General features: G+C 40.5%; 3 protein-coding genes across 4 annotated transcripts; 1 reads left to right on the top strand and 2 right to left on the bottom strand.

Annotated features, from left to right (window-relative positions):
* The first annotated feature begins 771 nt into the window (after positions 1-771).
* etaa1a (ETAA1 activator of ATR kinase a) lies at positions 772-4,681 on the top strand. Its single transcript, XM_067259663.1, has 6 exons — positions 772-937; positions 1,153-1,275; positions 1,406-1,482; positions 1,946-2,055; positions 2,156-3,852; positions 4,051-4,681. Exons 1-6 carry the CDS (start codon positions 772-774, stop codon positions 4,236-4,238), a joined length of 2,361 nt encoding a protein of 786 aa, XP_067115764.1. The 3' UTR covers positions 4,239-4,681.
* A 5,816-nt stretch (positions 4,682-10,497) lies between these two features.
* On the bottom strand, positions 10,498-22,298 carry ppp3r1b (protein phosphatase 3 (formerly 2B), regulatory s1ubunit B, alpha isoform, b). Its single transcript, XM_067259662.1, has 6 exons — positions 22,158-22,298; positions 18,814-18,853; positions 12,013-12,189; positions 11,639-11,698; positions 10,917-11,101; positions 10,498-10,781 (listed from the first exon to the last, which is right to left on the bottom strand). Exons 1-6 carry the CDS (start codon positions 22,158-22,160, stop codon positions 10,734-10,736), a joined length of 513 nt encoding a protein of 170 aa, XP_067115763.1. The 5' UTR covers positions 22,161-22,298; the 3' UTR covers positions 10,498-10,733.
* Positions 22,299-23,245: 947 nt separating this feature from the next.
* On the bottom strand, positions 23,246-25,887 carry cnrip1a (cannabinoid receptor interacting protein 1a). Of its 2 annotated transcripts, XM_067259343.1 has the most exons (4): positions 25,821-25,870; positions 25,347-25,447; positions 24,722-24,866; positions 23,246-23,801 (listed from the first exon to the last, which is right to left on the bottom strand). In XM_067259343.1, exons 2-4 carry the CDS (start codon positions 25,370-25,372, stop codon positions 23,637-23,639), a joined length of 336 nt encoding a protein of 111 aa, XP_067115444.1. In that variant the 5' UTR covers positions 25,373-25,447; positions 25,821-25,870; the 3' UTR covers positions 23,246-23,636. The 2 variants fall into 2 exon arrangements, with proteins under 2 accessions (XP_067115444.1, XP_067115443.1); XM_067259342.1 differs by having other exon boundaries at positions 25,347-25,887.
* Between the last annotated feature and the right edge of the window lie 37 nt (positions 25,888-25,924).

The following is a 25,924-nucleotide window of genomic DNA, read 5'->3' as shown; positions in this document are numbered from 1 at the left end:
TTGGTTTGATGCTTCATACCAAAATTGGAAGTGACATGCCTATGGCCCCTGCTCTTTCATCTCACTATCATTTCTGCAGAGTGTTCGCATTTGGTGTGACACAGGGTGTTACTGTGACTTTTCACCAAGCTGCAGCAGTTACTGCCTCCAGCATTTTCTGTAAAAGAGTCTGATGAGGCCCATATAAGGTGAAACATAGAAATATAGGGTTATTTTTTTTAATATAATGTGCTTGCAGAGATGCTATCATCTGCTTTAATGAAAGTGTAGGAATATTGAAATGATTTCTTCAACTGATGGATGATACAGCAAATATACAGCAATATAGCAGTTCATGAGATTTGTAAATCACTGATGTAAAGCTTTTTTGTAGTGTATGAGGCATATTTGACATTAGGATGACTAGTAGTTTCACGAAATAGCTGTCAGTTTCTTACACTTACCTTGAAAATGGGTAAAGCTGTTACTAATGCCATTCTGTCACATGCCTTGCACGATCAGTATGCAACTGGGTCCTAGGAAACTGCGCTCGACTGCGCGTTTGTAACGCACTATGTACGCTTTTCAACACAGCCATCTGCCGAAGATGTCGAACTGAACGATGGGAAGTGCAAAATGGCGGAAAGTTCAAATTGTTGCGATGTTTTGAATACTGTTCTTAATAAATTATTTCGCCTTTACTTATCAATACGATCAAATTAAATGTGTTCTCTATAAATATTGTTACATGTAATTGCTGAAGCCGGCAGCCAATTATTTTACTTTACCAACATGACAGAACGTAAAAAATACAGTGGTACTACGGTGAGTGTGACAGCAAGCACTGAGTGCGAAGTAGACATTTCGACAGCTAAAACCCAAACAAATAGATTGAGAAGAAGCCTGAGACGAACACAGCGACAACCACCCCTTGATTCTCCCAATCACTGCCATAACGGTACAGTATGCTCTTACCCAGTGCATGATGTATAGTGTATGTCGGGCAAGACGTTTGTTTTGATTATAGACTAGTTCAGCTGGCTAGGTATCTAGCGAACTGCTATGAAACTTCATTCACGTTAAACCAGACAGCTAACCTGCTAGTTAAAACCGTTTGTTAACCAGTACTTTACCCAAGGGATACAATAACAATTCCATTAATTTAATTACCAGTTTTCAAGACACCAACTCGAGTGACAAGGTCAAGATACACCTATGCAGAGTCCCCACAAAATGACTCGGATCTTCAACAGGATATCATTTGGGATGCAACATCTCCCTCTCCCATCAGAGCAGGTAAGCTTCAACTGACATAAAATATACAGTTGCATGCAGAGTACTTGAGGACCATGAGATGCTGTGAAGGAGTGTTGCCGCATAATGTTTCTTGTTTAATTGACACAATTTGCGTGGTGTTTCTCTCTAGACAGAAGAGGCAAGAAGTATTCTGCAAATGTTGGAATCGTGAACATCTCAGATATTGTCAACAGGATTGCTCCCAAGGTTTGGATACCAAATGCATGCTTTATTCCTAGAATGAGACCATGTAGTACATCATATTTAAAATAAAATAATATTGGAGATATAGGCTAATCTTGTTATAGGATATTTCCTATAATACCCTATATATATATATATATATCCTATTAATCATATTATAAGAGATCTGTTTGCTTATGATAGGCATTGCTGATGATGATGGCTAAAAGCATATGGTCACAATCAAATGTAAAAATCCACCTTTATTTATACAGCTAATTTCATACCAAGAGGCAACCCAATGTGCTTCACAGAGGGAAGGGGGGGGGGGACACAAACACTTGTGTTAGACACAAATTTACAGAGGGAAGGAAAAAAAAATCACCTATTTGGGCCAATATAGGAGAACTGAAAAACTGTCTCTTAACTGTAAAACTGTCAAAACAATACATGCAGTCATGTGGTCAGTGGGTTCTCTTTACTGTAGCAGGGGAGACCTGTGGTTCCTGAGTCATCATTGCAACAGTGGATAGGAGACAGTGCCATTCCCTGCACTCCTGAAGTAGAGCAGCCAAAGCTCAAAAGGAAATCCCCAAGGTGATTTATATTCTTAATACAAATTGAGATACTGATCTTTTAAGATCTTGACCAGGTTCAAATTATGTTAAAATGCCTTATTATTTCAATTTTTACACAGGCAAAATGGAGTAGATGACCTCATTAAGCTGGCAAAACAGTTTGATTTTAACATGTTACGGCAAGATGAAGAGCATGTTCTGATACACAATGAGAGTGTAATTTCAGACATGCTTTATTTTGAGGATGAAAAGTGCCAGCCTTCACTATTTCTAAGTAATAGAGGCCTTGAAAAGGCACCATCAGCTCTACAAACAAATGTAAGAGAGTCTTCAGTCCTGCTACCTCCAGACCAAGATATGGAGGATGACTTGAATTTTCTGTTCGATGGGCCAACTCAACACATAAGTGGCAATTTAAGTCAGAATTCTCTAGCTCGGTCATTGGAAATGAAGACGGTTCCAACTGCATTCTCCAAAGTTATTCCTGGGAAAGATACAAATTCAGGACATAGTGTTGTGCCACCTGTCAGTTCTTCGCCTCATGTCAAACATGGATCGACGCATGTGGATTTTGACGATGACTGGGAAAATGATGATTTGCTGGATGAATCATTTGGTTTTGATATGACCCAAAATCCACTTGGCTCTGCCCCTTCTAAGCCTAGTTCAATGCAAAGAGGATCAAATGAATGTAAAACCAGTTTTAGTCCTCCCACTACAATAGCCAGTAATGAATGTCAGAGGTTACAGAAAGAAAAAAGTGATCTCCAACCAGCTGTGTTGGAAGAGCCAGTTAATACTGTGAGAAACAGAACAACCTTCAGGCTTGAAGCAAATCCTAATTTCCAAGTCAATATCTTCACAGAGGCACCAGCAAAGATAGAGTCTGCTTCAGATTTGGTCAAACCAGGAAAGTACAGTGAAGTTCAACAATGTCGATCAAGTACTCTTTCACTTGCAAATGTGATTTCTACAGTAGCTGGTTCCCACGGTGAGCAAACCATGGAGCTCCATTCAAATGGAATAAAACCAGGGCCACAAGCACCATTGTTTCATCAAAATACATGGACTCCTACCAGCACATCTACTTCCACCAACTCTTGTCCAGCAAAACCTTCTCAGACTAATTCAAGCCAAAAGCCAGAAGAGAAGGAAGGGAATGAAGAAGACAGTTCAGCCTTCCGTTGCGACAACTGTATTCCTGAGGATGACCTGGATTCGTTCTTTGCCTTGGACGATGTTTGGGATGACAAATATGGTGACGATGACCTGCTGTGTGAAGTGTGTGAAGATCTTGAGAGCCAGGTGCAGAGTTTGGAGGACCCTCCTATCAAGAACTTTCAGCCAACCAGTCAGGTACAAAACCAAAAACCTTCCAGCGTCCTTCCAAGCCGTAGCACTTACAATGTAAATCCCCCAAATCGACCGGCACAACCAAGCAATCCCATCACTGCCACAAATTCACTGTCGGCCCCTGGAATTAGTGGCATCTACTCTCTCCGAACGAACAGAGTTTCATGTCAAGAACCCTTTCCTGCTGTTAGTGGCTATAAGAAGCAAAGGGGCAACAACTTTGTTGTAAAATCTACATCCAACTCCACCTTTATGCTGCAGAACCATGGTGGAACAGAGCCATATAGATGTAATAAAAGCACTTACCTAACTGGGAGCACAACCAATCGCCAGTGGCTTGGGAATGAGACAGGGACGGTGTCTGCGGCTCGTGTAAATGCATCTGAAAACTCTGGTCAGTTCACCTTCAAGAGACCGTCTGGCTGTGTGTCCAGTTCTGTCACGTCTTCAACCAACACTAAAGGTAGGCAGTACAAATCTCACAAAAAGTATTTACTGTTGATAATGCGTGATTCCACGTAGATGTATGTACTAATATGCAACATTTTAAATCAAAGGAAAGTAAGTTAATTGATAGATTAAAGCTTTATGTTATAATCTGCCTAGAATTCTCTCAGTGCCATGATGGTACAACACCTTGGCTAACCCCACTTTTATACAGTTATCGTGGGCATTCAACCGGAGAAGGATGAAAAATGCTCAGTGGCAGAGATTGAACAGAAGAAACAGCAGGCTATTGCCAGGAGACGTCAGCGGATGCAAGCTGCCCAGAACCTAAGTGCTCCCCTATTAAGTAATCTACAAGCACATGAAATCCAACTTAAGCATTCTAAAGTCTTTCAGAATTGACATACAGAGGAGCCATGGCTGGTCATCTGGTATGGGACCACAAAGACTGGAACACTGACCCAACAAACATCTGCAGATTTTTATTTTTCAAACTTGTTGTGGACTAAGATCAAGACTCGGTACCAGTCCTTTACGTTGCTCAGTCCATCCCATCACATTTTGATCTATATTCCTGCCAAAGATTTGATGATACAACCTTGAGTAAGATAAATAATCTTTATTTTCGTAGATCTATTTAAATTCTCATCAGACTGTTTATTTCTTGTTTATTACTGGACATGGCAAAAAGATAAACAAACAGGACATTGTTCTCAGTTGGTTAAATTAACAATGCATTGCAGTTTCATTTATTGTTGTTGTCATGTTTTTTTCATATTTTTTTATAATGATGATTCTAATAATGGCACTGCCTGTAAGGTGGTATACAGATTTTATTTAACAAAATAGGGTATTTCTCAGCTGTGAATGAACAGTCAATATTCAATTAAATGATTTATTTATTTTAAATAAATATAGGGATGTGTAATTATTGCCTCAATTTTTGTACAGTGGTGACATCTAGTGTGGCCCGCCGAGTCTGTAACTGACACTGGTTCTGCCCTTTCAACTAGATTCTCCCTCCTCACTAGAATACAGAAACAAATGACCAGACAACAACTGCCACTTACTATGAACACCTGATTAGAGTCAAACACAACAAGACGACCAGCGCAAGGGTACAGAGTATTGTATAGCTCTTCCTCCCGCAACACGTGCACCTAGATGAGCGTGGAAGTAGAGACCTGAACTTTTCTAGGCTCCAGTAACGGGGGACAATATGAATCCTTCAGCTACAGTCCAGTATCAGTTTGCACCATGGGAGTTACAGGATCTGGCCCCTAAGAGGAAAGTCAGTCGGTTTTTGGCGCCACTTCAGTTACTTTGACTGGCTTCATTTATCATTTCATTATATAGATAATATACACTTGCAGCGGTTAGGCGAGTCATAGTCTACCCTGCAACCTTCCCACAGTGCAAAACAATATCAGGAAAATACTGTAGTTCAGTTCTATGTCAGAATTAGCAGTCCCACGCACACTCTACAGACACTATATTACAATGTCACCCGAGGAGTTCTCTGGGGCACCTGGCCCAGAAGCCTGGCCTGTGCAGTCAACCCGTCCGGACGGACTCGTCAGGTCCCTTCATTAGTAGGCTGGCAGCTGTCTGATGGGAGAGATACCCACCCCTGGCTGGGGCAGTGTGTAAGGCGAGTCGCGTTATCACCAGACAGGTGTGTAACTGTAGTCCGGGCACATAGCTGCAAATCAGTGGCACCGAGATGCAATCTCCCTGGCTTAATCACACTGCCATTGTCTCTCTGTTGTTTCATTATTCAGTTTTCTCCATTTGTAAAGATTATTAACAATGCTTTCTTGCCAAGTTTAGGTAACACTGTGTTTTGGCCATGAAAGTATTGGTTTCAAGGCACTGCCAGTTCTTATAATGTTGCCGTTATCTGCAGTCATATTGTCTGCTTATATGACACGCCTCAAGGATGAGAATGGTTTTATGGCCCACCTGACACCTAAAACAAGATGGCTGAAAGTGTGGGTTTCAGATACTGTTCCGTAGACACCAACAACCTCTTAAGATGAGAAGTTATCTGAGGATTGCCTTGAACTCTAAATGAACTGTTCTTTCCTCCGATTCACAGCTTTTCATTAATTATACCCTTTCCAATCAGTGAGGAGACTGATACCTCTACACATGGTACCAATTATCTTGTCAAAGGTCAGACCTCTCATGCAACAGTTGGAAAGTTAAAAAGGGAATATTTGTAAGAATCTTGAAATTCCGTTTTGAATATCTCTGCCCAGTCTCTTCGTCCATGCTTCCTATTGCTTTGCTTGTGATGATTAATAACCTCATGATTTTAAATATGTTTTATCCATGCTGTTTCATTGTAAATGTGTGTAAATGTGAACACTTGCAAGTAATTTGGTCCCTGTATAGTATAATTGACATTGCAAAGTAGAATGTTATCTTACAAAATGTATATGACATCAAATGTATCAGGGTATGCACTATATTGGTTTAAACATTTTCCAGTAAAAGACTGAAAAATAAGCATTTGAATAATTAATTCTTAACCATGCTGTACTCTTATTGATTTAAATCAAACCATTCTTTATTTACCCTATATGTACTGCAAAGAAACATACTGATAATTTGATAAAAACCGGTTCTGGACAGTCATAGGATCTAAGGATTTATGAGGGAACTTTCATTACAGAGCTGACATTTTTTTTAATAAACTATCTTGAAAACACTTGGGCCGTATGAAGATTTGTGGAACTGGTAATCAAAACCACATAAGGCTCAGCTGGAGTTGAGTTCAGAACATGTTCCTAACAGTAAACATGTATTGTTAAGGGAGTGCTCTATATTTACAGTATGGTATGAGGTCTGTTATTTGGGTCCAATAGTTTGGCTATCCTGACTGACATGCAGTAAATGGATGTATTGAAAGACAGCCAATACACAGTTGTTGTAGTTTTTTTCTCTCAAAATGTTTAGTATTATCTACCAAAAATGTTTGCTATGATACTTATGTGAAAAACATTTTAGAATCCATGACCATTGAAGTAGATCCATGACCATGAAGTAGACCTTCATCCTAAATATTTTTACCTCAAACTATATTCCAAAAAGTCCCACCAAATAACATTTTCTAATGCTTAGCTCATTTCTGAATTACGTTTTCTACATTGCCAGTTTTCTTGGATATATCCTTCAGCACTGAGTTAGGCCCTGGTTTACTTGCTCTGGTTTAAGCTGTTCACACCTCAGAGGAATTGATCATGACATCTGTACAAATGAGCCAGATTTCCCCCCATACTAGTGTTACTGCTGGATGTCTGGAGTTCATTCTTACCCCTGCCGTCCCTTTTTCTGGCTGGCCATATGCAGAAACCTGAGCCAGAACTTCGCTTTGGTTCTTCTACAGTACAAAGGTCTTCAAGATAGACCAGGGGTGTGTATCGAGTTTTGTGTCTTGAGACAAGGGTGCCCCAGTAAGTGTCCTAACCTAGATGGACAGTCCATGTCTGCATTGCTTCAACTGTACATATATCCCCCCTGCAGTTTAAGTTACCTAATTGCTTTATGGACCCACATTTACTTGTAACACATTCACATTCAGAGTATAGGCCCACATTTACTTGTAACAATGGCAATGGTATGTTGACGTAAATTACATAGGGTAAAGTGGAAAGAGCTGAATCTACTACACTTAAACAATGCAGACCCTAACTTAAAGGAATCCCCATAGTTGAACTGAAATGTGTGAGAAAATACATAATTTCAATAATTGTATTTATGTAGTTTCAGCCATGATGGAAGATTATTTGGAGAGCTAAAATTGCATATTTGAAGTTGGTTGGTCAGGCTTTCATGTTGGGCTGTGTGAAAATAAATCTGGAGAGTTGCTGAAGTCCAAATCACAAACAGATGAGCAGGTTCCATGAGAATGGCAGTCTTCGGAGGTCCATGTGTGGCGGGGTGGAATACAAATGGGAGTTTTAAGTGGCAGTGACGGGCACAACTGGCCACATTCTGCATGAGCTTAATTAGGACCATTCAGGAAACAGTGACACGTTATCTATGGAAGGAAATCTAGTTTACTGGTGATGTATGTATGAACACATACATGAGCTAAAATTGGTTTCATGAAGTACAGTAAAATAAGGCTATCTGGTTACAAATGTTAATCGGTCTCCTTGCCCTTGAGCCTGAAATCAAACCCAGAACTTCAGGGGCATTTTTTTAATCTCCAGACAGTAAGTGTTAAGACACACAACTCTAGCTCATGGTCCTATAATTAGTCTAAAAAAATCTGTACCATTAGACAAAAAGTTATCCAGAGGTGAATTTGCTATTCAGGATTAAAATATTTTATACACAAGGTACTCAACTAATTTGACAGAATAAATAACTAAAATTAAAGGAATATTGGTGTATTCAAATGTGATTGCCATTGCCAATTTGCTTTGGACCACACTCCCAGATAAAACATCTCCCAAACACTCGTTGTGGATGAACTAGCTCTTTGGCATTCCTCAAAATATATTGTTATAATGACATCTAGTGGACAATTTGATGCATTACAACAACATGATTATCCATCCATATGCTTATCAGGCGTACACTACACATTTAAATGTACATTGTCATGCCATATATGACATCTGTAACAACTTTCAAATTGTTTATTTCTTATGTTCATGTATGAAGTTTCAATGGTTCCCACAGCATATGATGCAGCATGCAGAGATGGAAAGAGGAAAAGTAAAACCTAAGACTGAAACCGTCATGCCTCCACCCAACACCCCATAATCAATGTACACCTTTATATCCCTTTCATCCAATAAACTGACATTTTAGCACTGACCTAAAAAAACTAGGGAAGGAGCACTATTACTATGTTTATAACAAATATCTGTACAAAACAATTCAACTCAAAATAATACAAATTAAAGAAAGGAAGAAAAACATGGTTTCTCCTTGAACAAAAAAAAGCATCTGGCAGTTGACTTGGGGCATAAGTGAAGCTTTGCTGGAATCAAAGTGACACACAGATCCAAAAGATTATAGTTGTTATAACAGTTACATGTAGTGGATTTACTTTGTCATTTCCATATTTTTTTCACCAATTCTTTTTGGCAACATCCATGTATATGTCATTTTCATTCATGTTATAATATATTAACATTACTATTCATATGTAAACAAGAGGAGCTTTTCAAAATAAAAACGGATCTACATGCACAAAGAAACAGGAAAATATATAGAAAAACCCTCCATGTCATGCAAGTACATCACAAGACTTTGGGGCCTTTCAGGAACAGATAAGAGCCATCATCGTGCAGCACTCTATTAAAGAAACAGCGGCACGAGCGGTCGTGTGTGTGCGCACGGTATAGGGATCGCGCACTTCAAACACCTCCCCGCGCAGGAGCATTCGAATGAGCAAAAGCGGAGCCACAAATCGAATACATTAACTTCCATAAATGTAAGAGAGTCTTGTTCGGTCGTATTCCCCATCTCTGTGTAAAAAAATGTGGTGGCTTGGTAATGAACGCTCTAGTTGGTTGCATCTGTATCAAGAATACTCAACACAAATAGAAAATGGTCGGCGGCGGAGAGGAAGGCCTCTAACTATATCCACTGACTCAATACAATGTTTTCTAAACCAAATTAAATGTTTTCTTGATAGAAAATAAACAATGTTGTAAAGATGACATTTAGAAGTTGAGAGTAACTCCCCTTAATCACAACCTATGCGGCAGCCCTCAATGTAGGCCTAACAACAAGCCTAGCCTAACCTGTAGCTAAATGACCTGAACAAAACGCTGCCTGCAGTTAAATAAAACAATTTTCAAGCAAGCTTAAACTTTTTATGCACACATAATGCTGAAAACAGCATTATCTCTAATTACATGATAGTCTGTAAGCTATTTGATCTATCTTGTAACATGTTACAACAAGAAAAAACTGTTTATCTTGGCTGAAAGCAATAAATACAGAATATTAAAACTGCCTGCAATTGTATGCCACTGGCTTGATTGTGATGTGCACATTGTTGGGGATAGGTCATTTTCTATAGTGAAAACTATTCACATAATCAGCCTGTGAATCAAAAAAGACTTGCATTCGCAGTAAACCGTAAGCTTGTGTGCAGAAATTAAAATATATTTTACTCTTTCACTACTTTTCGTATCTCATAAAGCAAGACAATAGTAGTCCCTGACAATATAAACATTTATAGTGCACAATCCCCCTCTGTTGTGCTGTTGTTTTTTTTGTGTATTTGTTTTTTACAAAATGTGTCTTACATTATCGGAAACTAAAATGTTTACAATAAACAAGTTAAGTAAAATAGAAGAAAACACGTTACACCTGAAAAATAAATTTAACTAGTTGAATTGTGCAGCTTGCACTAGAAAAAGCAGTACTCCCAAATCTCAACAGTAGATATAGATCATATACTCAACTGTTTTATCATTAACATGTTCTGATTGGCACTTCATGCTTTATGTTTGTGTTGAAATCAAGTACATCAAGTTACATAACAGCTAACTACAAACATCCCCCAAGATATACTTTCTTAAAAAAAAAAAGACCAAAATAAATATAAAAAAATCCCAACTGCCTCAAAAACAATTATATTAACCTTCCTCCCTTCCTCCACCAAACTGAAATGCTCGCTCAACGATAAAAAGCTGTCCTTTAGCTTTTAAAGTGCTACACCGGGTTATTGATAGAATTCATGTTCAATAACACTTAAAAAGGTTGGCTTCGGAAGGCTCAGGTTGGAAAAAAGGTGGCTTCACAGAGAAAATACTTCCATTGAAAATACACAGAGAGCGTTGCTGGACGACGCGTTTGCTTGAGCAGATCCTCAGAAATGGAGAAAAAAGCGAAAAAAAGGTTGCAAGGGGCTCGTGAGATCGGTCACACATCCACCACCATCTTTTTGTGTATGTCTAATCCGCCCACCACCTAAGGGAGACAGAACACATCAGTCAAATATCATTCAAAGCAGTAAAGGTCATTGACTTTAAATGTGTTACAGATATAGTAATTTTGACTTCATTGAGGTAACTTTGATTATATATTTAGATTTCATCTACTCACCGCACAAAACTCTTCAAAGGATATTCTCCCATCACCGTCTTTGTCTGCGTTAATTATGGTTTTGTCGACAATCTGCTGAAGCTGGGTATCCTTGAGGTTGTTTCCCACCATCATCTTCAGGACCTGGAAGAGCTCACCGTTGGATATATAGCCATCCTTGTCCATGTCGTAGATTCTGAAGGCAACTGTGAACAAGACGAAATTGGCAAACTGTTTCCGACATCTATCCCTAAAAGGTCTATTCATCAGGCGATTTAGTACACAGTATTTGTGTATTCATACATTTAGTATTCATATTTTCTCAGTCAAGCCCTGTTAATATGCTAAACATTTTACGAGGGCTGTGTAATTAATCCTTATTTAATAAAGCAATTTATTTTTTCATATTAATTTCTTCACTAATGCATTCTTTTGCATTAGTGAAGGAAGTTTTGTCGTGGACTGTGTTGGTAGATATGGAAATACATTGAAATTCCACCTAGCAGTGTTGTTTTAAGTGACAGTGCAGACATTCAAGGTTGTAATGTTAAACCACTTTAGCAAGTGCTAGTGAATGCTAAATTTAACTAAACCATAATTGCAGCAAGCATTGTTAACATTTGACATGTTATACATACATGATAATCCAGCTGTTCTACTTACTTCTAAAAACATTGCTGCCTTTCATTGCAATGTCCCCCTAATTGTAAAACATCTGTGGTGATTATTCGCATGATACTTACAGCGCAATTTCTGCTCCTTATCGCCTTTGACACTGAACTGGGAGACACCCTCGATGAATTCTGCAAAACAATATCCAATCGCATAAGCTGCTAATGCAATGGAAGTGAGAGCATGTAAAACGCTTTGGCTTATTCACTCAGATTAAAACAGAGGGGAAGGAGTGGTCCTTCGAGGAAAATGCCCATGGGCAAAACAAAGTATACATCTTCTTTACGTAGATTATCTGCATACTGTGTGTAAAACATAATATCACAGACAACTCTTTCAGTCGTAAAGTAGACTTATTAAAATAGGTCTCAGTACATGCAACACATTCCATGCTCAACAATTGAGGAAATGATAAACAACAGCATTACCACTTCAAAAGACCTACCTTTGAAGTCAACTTCACCATTGCCATCTGTGTCAAATATATCAATAACTCGCTGTACAAGGGGATTCTGTTGGAGTTCCGGTAAGGACATAAACTCTTCAACACTCAAGGAGCCAGAGTTATCTAGGTCGAGTTTCTTAAATCTCTTTCCTAGCCTCTTAATCTCATCAGCATCAACTGAAATAGAAGAGGGAGAGATACAGAGGGAAGGGTAGAGTTAAAATCTGACATATTATTTGACAGTGGAGGAAAAACTCAAGACTCAGGAGTAAGTCATTTGCTAGGTTATCAACTACCACCACCACAGTTTCACCACAGAGGGAAGGACACACAGGACACATACGGGTGGGGGTGGGGGGTAAAATCAGCCTGCTGTCCACTTACATCTGGTGTTATGCCCCTTCGCTGCCTTTAGATACGATTTACCCGAGCCAGAAGGAATCTTACCCGATTTCTTGTGCGTGTTGGCCATAGTTGTCCCAAGATGCAGCTCTCTAGTGTACTTTAGGTTGAACCTTGAGCTAACATACCTCGCGGTTCCCCAACTCTAAGCCCTTGCAGCATGTCATGTGACACCTCCTTTCTACACTAATCACTCGACTGATATCCATTAATCGTAACATGCGCACACACCAACTAGATGGGCTTGAGGGAATCTGTAAGAGAGCGTTGACAGGATCTTATCTTGGACCACTCCTCTCGCTTTGCCAATGGGTCTGTCCAACGAGAGTGGTTTACATCGATCAGGAGCCCTTTACTTAGCAATCCTGTATCAGATAGTGTAGTTAAATATGTTGTTTTGAGTAGGCTAATTATTTGTCAGCGTTGAGCTAATTTATTAAGTATTGGGTGCTGTCTCAAACATATTTTAATATTAGAAACTGGTGCAGAATGGATCCGTCTTTGGGGCATGTTTTAGTAAAGCAACACAGCATTGAAAGTTTGAATTACTCGTCAAGTACGGTTTTGCAATGAATACTACTAATAACGACTAAGCCACTTAAAGGTGACATGACATGAAAACTTCACTTTAGGAGGTTATTTAACATCAATATGAGTTCCCCTAGCCTGCCTTTGGTCCCCCAGTGGCTAGAATTTTCGATAGGTGTAAACCAAGCCCTGGGTGTTCTTCTCCGCCTTTGAGAAAATGAAGGCTCAATTGCTTTATTTGAAAATCTCCTCTTTGTGATGTCACAAGGAGGAAGGTTACCTCCCCTCTCTGCTTTGCCCAGAGAATCTGGCCCGCCCATAAGAAACTGAGCTACGACCGTGCAAGTGTTTTTATCCTCGAGTGACATCATGGCTTGCAAACAAACGAAGCATTACATTTGCTCAGTTTGGATGTTCAAAGGAAAACAAAAATCCTTTTACAGTTACTTCATCCGAGCCTCTGAAGACCCAGTGTCTTAATTTTATTTTCTCAGGAAATGCGCAAACACATGTAGGCGAAATGCGCCAACACATGTAGGCGCATTTGTTTTGTATGTCTGCGCCAAACACTTCAGCCACGACTGTTTCTTCAATTTGAGCTAATACAAAACTGGCCTTGCTGAAATTATATTCTGGATCAGTACTAACTCTCCTTCGTCCAGCTACTAACCTCGGACAAGTAAGTTAGCTAACGCTATATCATGTTGTAACTTTACTGTATATGGTTACCTAGCTTGCTGCCTTTAGAATGTGGCTGTAACATTAGCTCTGCAGCTAACAGCTGAGTTACTGTCGCTAATGGAAAGGTAGATAGCATCAAGTATGTGTGTGAATACACATGCTGTAACGTGAGTGTTGTACACTTCTTTGTTATTTGGATAACCGTTCTGCTGTTGGTGTTATGGCGCGCGCGATATCCACCTTTCCCGTCATTGAAAGACTGAGTGTGTATACCTCTGCAAACCAGGGTTATCAGATGAGAATGGGCAAATTCGAGGCATCTTACAGCAACGGGGCTACAGCCATTGCTATACATCCATTGTAAACATTAGCGCATGGTGCCGCCCCTCCGCTCCTCATTAGCATTTAAAGCTACAGACAACAAAACAGCGCGTTCTGAGGAAAGCTCCTTGTGGGACTGCTAGTAGTGGCTGTAATTCTGCACCAAGGCTGAATTTCGGGAAAGAGACTTCTGATACAGTAGTAGGGGACCACTAAGGCTTATATAAAAGCATCCAAAAACAGCATGTCATGTCACCTTTAATAACGATGATCCCATTTGGCTGTTAAACTAGTAACATTTCAACAGTGATAAAGTGATGTGATAAACAAATCTACAGCAGACATGTACATATCACATTGTTAGTGCACACTATGGCCAACAATACGTCAATAAAAATAATAGCATATGAGTACAATTCCTATCAGAAAGGATGTTGTATCTCTTTTTTTGACAGGTGGCGTAATCCAAGTTGTGTTTTACATTAACCCGATAACCTATGATAGCTCCCGGTTAACCAAGCTTCTGCCGAAAGTTCTCACCATTGCACTTCTTGTCAACAGTTAGCGGTGCTGCAGCGCAACGACAACCTTGACAAGTAGCGGACCCATCTAAATGTCATAACAGATGCCCACCACTAGATGTTCCACAACACAAGCGAGTGGGATGCTCCAAAGAGTCACAGTCCCTGCGTAGTCTGTGCCCCAACAAATAAACATGGCCTGGCCTCTCACTAAGAAAGAAGTGTCGCATGTGCAAAGTAAATCAAATGCGCTATCGTGACATCACAGTTGAGTGTGGACTTACTGTAAGTGTGTTTCATTTATCTCGATCTTCCGTTTGGGGCGTGGGTCATAACGTTTTCAGCGCATCCCTCAATATAGATATTTGAAATTCTACCATCGCCATGAGAAATTTCACATGATAAGTGTCTCCAGTCAAAAAATATCATAAGCCAACCCTAATTAACAGCAACTTTAAAAAAAAAATTTGGGGTAGGATCCTGGATTTGGGCATATTCACTATATATTTGACACAATACCTGTCAGTTACTGCAACTAATGAGAATCTACAGCATGTTATTGTATTTAGTTTTGACAACACTGGAAGGAAATACAGAACGGAAATACAATGAGATACAGGTGCTAGGCATTTTTTTGGTAATGGCCAGTGCATGTTGTTTATTAGTTCCATATGATCCACAGTTTGTGATTTTGTCTGGTTGTGCAATAACCTCTGCAGGCACTTGTCTAGAAATGATGAACCTTTGTTTGAATTATGATCCTAAAAACCTCCCTTCCTACATTGCCTGAATGATGTTTAGGATAAAGCTAAATTAGGCTAACATGCTTCTTAGCTTTTAGAGGAAGCCAGACTCTGTAAAAAGTGCAATCATCCATCAACATATGTTTTGTAATTTGAGTTAAAATGTTGCTCGTTATTTAGAGATAGTTTGACCTTAGCGACGGTAAGAGATGGGACACCAATCTTCATACCAGTGGATAGGAAAACATTACAACAGTGGCGCAGGCCCAAACTGCAGCAAAATAATTCAATTACACTTGCTCAACTAGAACATATGCCAGCGAGGATACAATTCAGTCCAGAAGTACAGTTCAAACAGAAGAGAGAAAATGAGAGTATTTTTAGCAACAACGCAGAGAACCCCACACCCCAGTCAACCCACACACCCACCCACTCAGAAATCACACAAACATACACACAGTACACACACTTACTGGCTGGTGCTGCCCTCCCCCTTGGGAAACCCCTAGCAACAAGGAAACCCAGCTAACATACAGAAAGGGAGGGGCTGGTGTGTGTGCTGGGGGGTATTTCTGAGGGCTGCAGACAGAGGCCAGAGAAGCTTTTCACAAACTGCTGAGCTACAGACTGAGAAGTGTTACATTCACATAGGATTTCATAACAAGGCTCTGTGGCCCTTATCTCCCTCTCAATCAGTAACATGCAAAACAGGCTAATAGCCTGCGTGGTGTTGAGCTGTAGAGTTTTGAGTCAGGAGACTGTCATCAGGTCCTCCCGAATAAAGATTCTGAGCCTGTTGCATGGCCATATTGCATGCCAAATCAGTGAAAGAGTGAAGCTACCACATGAACAGATTACCAATCAATTGGACCACTGAAGTCAGCATACATTCAGTGAGGTGTCTAAACTAAGCTCTAGCAGAGGTTGGGACAGCCTTGTTAAACTGACTGGTAGTCTAACTATTCTAGATGTTCCCCACCGGAGACCAATAAACCTGACGAAACCACGCTCATCCGGAGAGACATGAACCACTCTATGAGTTTGCCAACCGATAAAGTGCGGTCACACATAAAACCCCTGTTGGTGTCAGACAAGGGGCGGACTATGTGGCGGTGGTGACTGGCCTGCCATTTACGTGAAGGGGGTCTGCTGAGTGCTATCTCGCCGCTCTGCCATCCCTCTTTAATTTACTGCAGCGGAAACACAACACCTACATGTGGCCCCGTCACGGCACCAATCCCACTGGAAAAAACGCAGCACCCACTGAGGCGCATCAGAGCACTGCAGTCTCCCAAACCGGCCAGAAATACTCCCAAGCTCAATCGTTCCTAATAAAGAACTCTTATTTGCCATTTCTTGGGGAGACGGATGATCTTGTATCGAGTGACACAAAACTGTATGCTCATCCTTACTGTAATCATGTAGGGTTGTGTTGAACGATTCAAGCTAATGTGTTTGAGGATTCATAATTTAGCTCAGAAATGTGGATCGTGGCGCAGGAGGAAGGCAACATTTACATGCAAATGGTGGTCCACAGAAGAACATGCAAATTTGATTAAGGCTGAGACGGTTTCTGCCTGATTATGCGTATGTGTAATGTAGGCCTGCATGCCGTAATCTGCTGCATTTTTATGCCTGACTGGCACTCCTCAAGACATACCTGAAGTTCTAAGCAGATGCTGAATATTGTCACTAAGCGACAACAATTACACAGGTAAAAAGAGCCCAAGCTTAGCAAAATGTATGTCTCAAAATGTACAACTGAACAGGCTGTGGTAGTTGCTCGAGCCCCTAAAGAGTTTGGGAAAGAATATAGGGAATTGTAAAAAAGGAAAGACTGTTTGTTTTACTCGCAGGCCTTGAACACTGATTTCAGCTTTCAGCTAATATGATGTTTTGCATTTCCAAATACTACATTTGTATTGTTTTAGCAACTCTGGTGAATGAAAACAAAACTGACCAATCAGTAAGTTCTTAGGGGGGTTCTAAAAACTGGAGAACTAGAGAACCAGAGCAGTGTGTTTCAGGCCCTGGCAGCACACAGCTGATTTAAGGCTGTGTGTCTTCTTGACACGGTGAACAGCTGCCACACCCCCTACTCTGGGGGGGGCGGGGGTGGGGGGGGGGGGGTGGGCGGGGGCGGTTGAGCAGGGGAGACTCCCAAAAATATCCCACGGTGGGGAAATCCACTGACTGACAAGAGAAAGACAGCTCAGGCGAGATTTTAAGCACCTGTTAAAAGTCTCTCTGTTTTTGAAAGTCCTGCAGGTGCATGACCCAGATGTGACACTATAAACACAGGTGTCTTTTAGTGGCAAAGTTACTGCCTGCTGGTTCAGACGTCCACATGCCCAAGGAGACTTCAGCAACAAGAGGCCAACGTCAAGTCCTTTATGAAGTAGGACTGTTTGGGCACTTGCCAAATTGTCCGTTATGGCCTGGTCTTTCTCAGAGCGATTGGACAAACCAAACATGTAACATTTGCTCTCCAGCTAAACAAATACCTTGAGATTCTTAAAGAGCCCTTTTTCTCAGACGAGCCTGAGACAGACAGAGATTGTTCAGCGTTTTCAAGGTGAGCAAAGTGAGTGTTGTCATCAATTTCGACCGAGGGACTCCCCCGAGGTGCCCCAGTCTGTGACACCTAGGCCTAACAGCTCGTTAGGAGGTGGCCCCCCGAGCCGTCCACCCACCCAGCACATGCACACCCGACACCGGCGAGGCTGACGTGACTCCAAAACCAAACTCAGCTCGCTGCAATTCATCCCCAAGGGGGACTTCCCAAAAAGAAGTATGTCCTGAAAGTTCAGTACTGAAATTCTAATTAAGTAGTCCCCTGTTCTTTTTGAGATGGAATTGGAGGAGGAGGGGGGGGGGGGAATAGATGGGCGACAAACCAATTAAAAATTGAATATTGCTCGGACTAAAAATAAATACGGCTCTCCCACCAGCCCTGAAACTGACCTTTATGTGCAGCTCGTGGAGACCGGGTCACACTGCTGCTGGGAGGGTTGAGTCCTAAAGAATTCAGTGTAGCGTGTGACGATGTATATATCCGTCTACTCCGTGATCACCTTCCTATCCATTTCCTCTCACCAGTTGTCTACTGCTTAAGTGTCCCAGACATGAGGCCAGTGCCTATGGTACATGCTGGCCTTTGAGTTGACCCACCTTCAACGAGAAACAATGCTAGCCATCGGGTTAGTCCCATTTATTCGTAGTTAATCAAGGTTTGAATATTACTTGAATTTCCGGATTTCCCCTAATTAATCATAAATAATTTCTTTACGCACATTGTTTCGGCAGCTTGTTCTGTGCTTGCATGAGAGTGGAACTAACTTGTCATGCTTGGAAACATGACTCTGGTCATACGGCTTGCAACGCAAATTGAAATTACTATAACAAAGTTTGACAGTGGCCAATGTAGTCTGCGTGTTCATTGGCCAGAAAGTCCCACAGCTTTCACAGACCGCAGCTGCAACTGATGAGGTGTTTGCACAAAATGGACAAGCAGATTGTTTATGTCAGGTTAATGTGTTTTCAGGCTTTAGGCCTTTTAGCAAAGCTAATGTTTTACGTCTACAATCCACATGTCAAATACTTACAATGTGTGCACATCTCCAAGGGATAACTTGCTTCATTTCCCTGTAAAAGAAGAGAGAAAAATGGGTGAGAATGACTGCCTTTTCAACAATACTACAATACCATTGTCGTTGCTGTGAAAATCATTTAAAAAAGAGTAAACTGTCAAATGTAGGGTTTGAGTCATAGGCCTACTCATTCACAAATATGGATTTGTACAGTTGGAGGAACCGAGAAAACCTCATGGGAAGACATTATTACAAGAAACGGTACACCACACGTCCCTCCACTCTAGCAACGGTGCATCCTATTGAAAATTTTGTGAAATTGTGCCAAAAACGTGATGCAGAATATCCATTGACACATTGTGCTGTATTCTGTAGTCTGTGAATGTTGCGTAAATATAGTAATATATAACGTGTAGACGGCTATGTGTCCTGCCCTTTAAACGTCAGGAAGGACTTGAAACCTCACTGCCCTACTGCTTCTGTTTATCCCTAAGAAGTGGCGTTCTCCATTATGCATGAGAACAACAGAATGAACTGGATTCTGCCAGCCCTGGAAATTAGGGCAATCCACTGCCTTTGCATTGCCGCATCTCTGTGGGACACGCAGAAATTGAAAAAGGCTGAGGGACGGAGGCTGTAGCTCTACTCATTAGATAAAGTCTGAGACCTTAACCAGCCATTAACTCAAAAAGGCCATTAACACAAATAGGTTTGACCGTGGTTCTCTAAATAGCTCATCAATGAATCGATGTAAATCTATCTCTACAGACGGCTTGAGGGGGTTCTCGCTGGGACGCCATTAAAGAATTCTGTTGATAGCTTTAGGTTGTATTATTCTTTAGGCCTGATTTGTACTTCTGTGGTAGAGTGGGGTGAATATGTCTACTTTTGAAATCCGGTGATGTAATTGTACTGGTGCTTTGAAAGAGACCTCAAGTTTGAAATCCTTTTTAAACACAGCAAGTGTTTGAGTGAGCATAGGTGGTTAACCATTATGTCATCTGCAATTCAATATTTTCGAGCTTTCAAATCAAACTGAACCATTCAGTATGCGTAAGCAACGTCAGCAATAATCAAGACAAACCCATACAGACAGGACATTCCTTTCTAACATAATAAATGGAAAACAGCTTAAGTAAGGGGACCTGTTCATACTTGCTGCCAAACAGACAACCTGTCACATCCCCAGTGATCATTCACAGACAAATGCATGGCCACCAATCCAGTCTCATAGCATGTCTGTCTTCCTTTTGGAAACAATAACAGTAAGCGGAAGGAAAAGAGACTTATCCAACATTTGAGGCAATGCAAATAGTAAAATTAAAAAATTAAAAACAACAACAGTAAAGGACCGTATCGCAGTGAGTTTCTTTCAAGGGCAGGGATGACCATAGGATTTCAAGGGATTAGGCCTCAATATCCTTGCAGCACATGTGACTTTTGCCATTCCCGATGACCAATGTGTTGTGTTTGGTGAGTGTACTGTGGTTTACCATCAATTTCTTAAGTACATCATCAGTGGATAGAAGAAAAAATGGCATTGCAACAAAAAAAACAGGTGTCCATATCCCTTAGTGTTTTCAAATTTGCAGTCCTGTAGCGTTGACGCTGCAAGAGAGCTGTGTGCCTCTTTGACTTCAGGCCACACAAGATAGAGCATTAAGTTAAAGTGGATTGAGGGTTTAGGATTACAGCATCTACTTGGTGTAAGGTCGCATCTTTATAGTAACCAAACAACAGGAGTGCAAGTAAGGCTAGTTTTGAAAGAGTCATACCATTTAAAATGGCTTGAGTACAAGGCTAGGTTTTTCTCTTAACCGTGCACACGTGTACTACAACTCATCTTAAACAGTAATGCAAATTCACATGCATTTTTCTTGACAAAGACTTCAAATACTTGTCTTTCGTTTTATGATTTTACTCTACTGATCACGCTTCTCCTCTGGTCCTACAAATACAACTGTGTTTTGTAGTAGGGGGTGAAAGTGGGGTGAATTTATTATTGAAATTATGTTTTAATTATTATTATCTGAAACATCTGCATTAGAGGACAACAAGTCATCTGACGCATGCTGTGAGACCTATAGTCAAATGTCATGCCAAAACCTTTACTGTATATATATTACTGGTGAGCAATATGACAGCATGACCTGTCATGTGTTGTTAAATGGTTTCCGGGGGGTTATTAATAAAAGAAAAGTAACGTAAAAATTCTTCACTTATCATATTTTCATTGTCATTTCAAAGTTATCTCCCTCAATATTGGTGACCAGCCAAATACACCAATTGATATTGGGCACTTCTGAAAATGCACATTAAATACTTGCTAGCTTTGACAGACAGATACGTTGGTCATTGCATGCAATGACCTAAATGCAGCATTTCAATATTATGAGGCATTCAAATGCATCCACATAATGTGGCCGACAAACCTCCATCCATAATTTTATAGTATTTCCAAAATGGCCACTAGCTGTAATGATGCCACAAACTTGTGACAAATTAGAACACCTAAGTGATGAAGGTATCTCAATGTACATTCTATTTACCATGCATACATACTGAAGCTGAAACTGGAGAGCATTCTGAATCAATCTTAAATCGGATTATTTCAATGTACAGTAACATAACAGAAACCGTATGTTCAGTACTGCTTTAAATCAATGCAGTCATAGTTAACATACACACACACATCAAAATGTAGGTACTGTTTAATGAATTCATGGAATCTAGACCCATAATACAATATGTTGGATAGATAACAATTATCAGTGTTACACGGTAACACTTGTTATCTTCGCGCACTCATTTCAGATCTCTAGTACAGAGGAACAACCAGGAAAATGTGTCCATACTGTATTTTGTAACCAGCATTAGCTTAGCCGTGTTGGACCTGCGTTTCAAAAGCCAAATATTGGTCTAAATTGAAAGAATAGTGTAATTTGTGATTACACAAAGAGGTGACGATCTATCAATATTGCTATATTGTATCTAGCGGCTTCGGAAACGATACAATGTTTCACTTTTCCCCCACAAGCTCGCGCCATTATCACTGTGCTTAGCTGGCTAGCTAGTTGGTTGGTTTCTGCCATGTAAATTAGATAACATAATTCTGAACAGTATCAGTGTTAAAAGATTAGAAGAATTTACTAAAGCAGAACAATGACAGTTTGAACAATGACACAACATTTGCATACCGACCACAAATATATAACAAGACAGTGCTCATTTGGTCTAAACGGTGGAACGTAAGAGCAAGCGAGCTGCCTGATCGCCTTGGGTGCTATGCATGCGTACGGTACGAGATTGTGTACACATTTGGTTAGCGCTAGAATACTATTATGAACAGGTTTTCTTACCATTCTGACGATCTGAGTCTTTGTTCAAAGTGTAAAGACAGTAAAAATGCAGGGCAATGTTGCACAATCAATTAAGGCTATGATTTTCTGATTGTAGAACAGACCCGGTTTACTCTCTTTCGCGGTTTCTCCAGTCGACGGATGACGGATTCACTGCAGTAGCTACTGTGGATCCGCAGAGAGGGGGAAGAGGCAGAGGAGGTTGTGTTGGTGTGGAGAGCGAGAGGTTGAAAGGGGAGTAGGGGGAGGTGCAAAATGTACAGTACATCCGGGTACTCCTCCTCTCTCTTCTCTCTCTCTCTCTCTCTCTCTTGTAAAAACAATGCAAACTGCAATTTATAGATGTAATCATCTACTTTGTATCAAGCGATGCATAAGAATGCACTACGACATCCTCTTTAGTTGCGAATTGTTAGTGGCGATGTGAGTAACAATGGCGAGAAAACACAACGCACGCCACACCTTTATGGTCTGTTCTCTGTCTGCTCACTGTATAATATTTTTTCTGACAAACATTTAAAAACACTTACTCCATGAAGCCAGTTCTTGAGGAGTTTACACTTTCCAAAGACCACTTGCATAACTGCATGTGTCTACATACAAACTAACCAGGTACTTATCTTATCAGTATAGAACACACAACTTGGAAACTATTGCCACATTTATTGCACCATACTGTTTTCAAGTACGGGTATATCACTTTATTTTTTTTTCTATTGTACACTTTTCCATTCAATATGTAAGAAACAGAATATCTAGGCAATCTGATACCACGGTTTCCATTAAAACAAACCAAAACATTTTGGCATAAAATTGTTCAGCCATGCACCTTGTGGTGAGACTTGACCAAAGCAAAGCACAACGTAATAAGAGCAGAAGCACTTGGATCCAGGAAAATGCATGTCTCCACTGTAGAACGTAGGGAATCAAACTTAAAGCCCCATTGCTTTTTGATTAACTGGATCACAATTTTGCTATTCGGAAGGAGACATGTTCAATGGCCTAAACAACACTAACGCAAACAAAATGAACACAGAGGGAAAGCATACTACTACCATTCACACACACAACACACACCTCACGAGTAATAAAACGGGTTAGATAGTTTATTTTTTTAATATGTCATCCACAAGTGTCTTCAATCCTGGTCCTGGAGGGCCAAAGCTCTGGCTGGTGTTGCTGGACCATGAAGACAGTCCCCTTCACCTGATGTCCTACTGTGTTTCAGTTCCTGAAAGACTATTGCTCTTATTTCCCTGCTAATGCACAAATCTAACCAATAACCTCCAAGACCAGAATCACTGACAGCTGCCTCCCTCCCCTCAGTTAATTGTACAATTATAGTGCTTGTTCTCAAACATGCCTACGGTAAGGCTTTCCTTTTTAAGCAGATGTTCAGGAATAGTCATAGTGCAACTCATCTCCTTTGCTTGGTTTCTGTGACTGGGAGTGAGAAGGATGAGTTGATATGGCGGGTCGTCAGTTGAAGACCTCCTTGTTGATCCACATAAGACTGCGGGTCTCGTTGGGCTTGCACTCGTACTCAATGTCGCTGAATTTGTTTCCGAACTGGCAATGCTCTCTCTTGTAGTAGTTATAATACTTCACCTGCCATACTGTTTCAAACTGGCCTGCCTTAGGAAACTGTAAAGGAAATAACATGGACAAAGAAAATGTATTTAATTTAAAATCAAACCGTCAATTCAAGAGTTGCGTTCATCTACCATGAGGCCTGATTGACTGAGTTGCAGAAAAGATGCAAGTTTCTGGCATGTTTTCCCATCTCTGCAGACAAACTCTGAAGCTTAGAATGGCGATTCAATTCTTTGTCACCTCACAGACCAAAACTCTTCCTTCAAGTTCACATGTAGTCCATTATGTTCCTGACAATTATGAATACTTGCATTTTATCTGAACCAGATCTATGCATTAAGACAATTGTATCATTATCATGTCTACAACATGGACTGGGAACTATGGTACATCAAATTAGCTGGTGTGTGCCTTCTCTAAATCAATCTAAACTCTATCATAGCAGAGGGTCTGAATAGACATGTTTAAGTGTTTTGACATTAGTATTGTGAGGTTTTGTGTGTAGACTGATTCAAAAGGGAAATGTAATAACTTTCTTTCAAGTCTATAACACAGGGGTCTCCAACCCTGTTCCTGGAGAGCTACCATCCAGACTGTTTTCACTGTTTTCACAACCTCAATTTAGCACACCTGATTCGACTAATTATCTGGATGATGAACTGAATGAGGCTACATTATTTGCAGTTGAAGTGAAAACCTACAGGATGGTAGCTCTCCAGAACCGGAGCTGGAGATCCCTGCTATAACACAATAAAATGTGGAAAAATGTGAAGGAGTTGAATATTTTCCAAAGGCACCTGCAAACATGAAAAATGTTCTCGTCTGTGACCATTTAATGAGTAAGAGTGTCCAAATCTTTTGCTGAAAAGGTTTAAAAAACAAAGAGGTATGACAGTTTTGCCCTTCCTTTGATTGTTTTTCTTAACAAATGTATGCATAAAAATGAAAGAGGGGTAATTGTTTTCACTTACCTCTATGCTGACTTGAACAGGTTGCCTATCTCCACTTTTGGTGTGAGGCACACCCTCTGTGTCATATTGTCCATGGTACACCACTGACTCCTCATCTTTTGACTGCTGTTCCAGGGGGAAGGTGATACCTCCAATATTCATGGCCCTGCGAGTTCCATGGAACAGAGTCAGTACCACAGCCCCACCCATCTGGAGCACAGTGGACCCATTTGAACCATCTGGTCATTTAGTGGAAATTCTAGTGGTATTAATTATCAAGCAAACCAGGTATTTTGACATTCCTTTAGTTGATTTAATAAAACATGCATCCACACACGTCAATAGGCCTACATCATTTATTAATACAGGCTGTATCGGATGCAGGCCTGGAGAGGGCGACTCTATACTCCATGTCTATGCGAACAGGCGTTCCTATGTAATTGTATAGTTAAATATAGGACACATAGGCTACCAAAAATACAAACTTTTGATGTTTCCCATAGACCCTTTTCTTTCAAGAAAAATATCATGTGGCCAATATTAGACTGCAATAGATTATTTAACGGTCATCGGTAGGCTAAATATTGCAGCAGCTGTACATTCATTTAGGAATGATTTCCTTACTGCCTGTATTGTATACACTTACGTGGCCTCAGCTTTTCCTGGCTTCATTACGACCTCTATCTTGTATTTCGATCCTGTAAGCAATTTTATTGTCCTGCTCTGCCCGAATCTCGTACCGTCCACCTTGAAAAAAACCGGTCCGTCATTTGGTTGGATTTTCAGAGAAATTGATATATTTATTATTGGTGGAACGTCATCCATGGTTCAAAGACAATGTAAACCGTCCTTTTACAATAAAAAAGCAAGCGGAAAGGAATGATGCTGCAATGGTGTATTCCCAACAGTCGCACCAGAGGATGATGTGACGTATACAGCTCGCAAGCAAGGGTCGCGGTCGCGTACAGTCACGAACAATAAGCCGACATAGCCTCATAGCCTATCTCCCTCAAAAATATTATTGGGCGAACATAATCCCAAATCCAAACACAATTATAGAATACATCGTAACAGCTTCACTATAAAGATAAGACAGGCATACGTGTATTTGGTCGCTTACTTCATTGCACCTTGAGTTTACGTCTCAGCGAACTCTGAAATGGCCATGGCTGGCCCCTGTCCGAAGGGCTAAAATATGGGAAGGGAAAGCGATTTACTATCTCC

The sequence above is a fragment of the Osmerus mordax genome, chromosome 21, assembly GCF_038355195.1.
Source record: "Osmerus mordax isolate fOsmMor3 chromosome 21, fOsmMor3.pri, whole genome shotgun sequence".
In the NCBI taxonomy this organism is placed as follows: domain Eukaryota; kingdom Metazoa; phylum Chordata; class Actinopteri; order Osmeriformes; family Osmeridae; genus Osmerus; species Osmerus mordax.
Note: the sequence above shows the minus strand (reverse complement) of the source record. Positions and strands in the feature narration are given on the sequence as shown.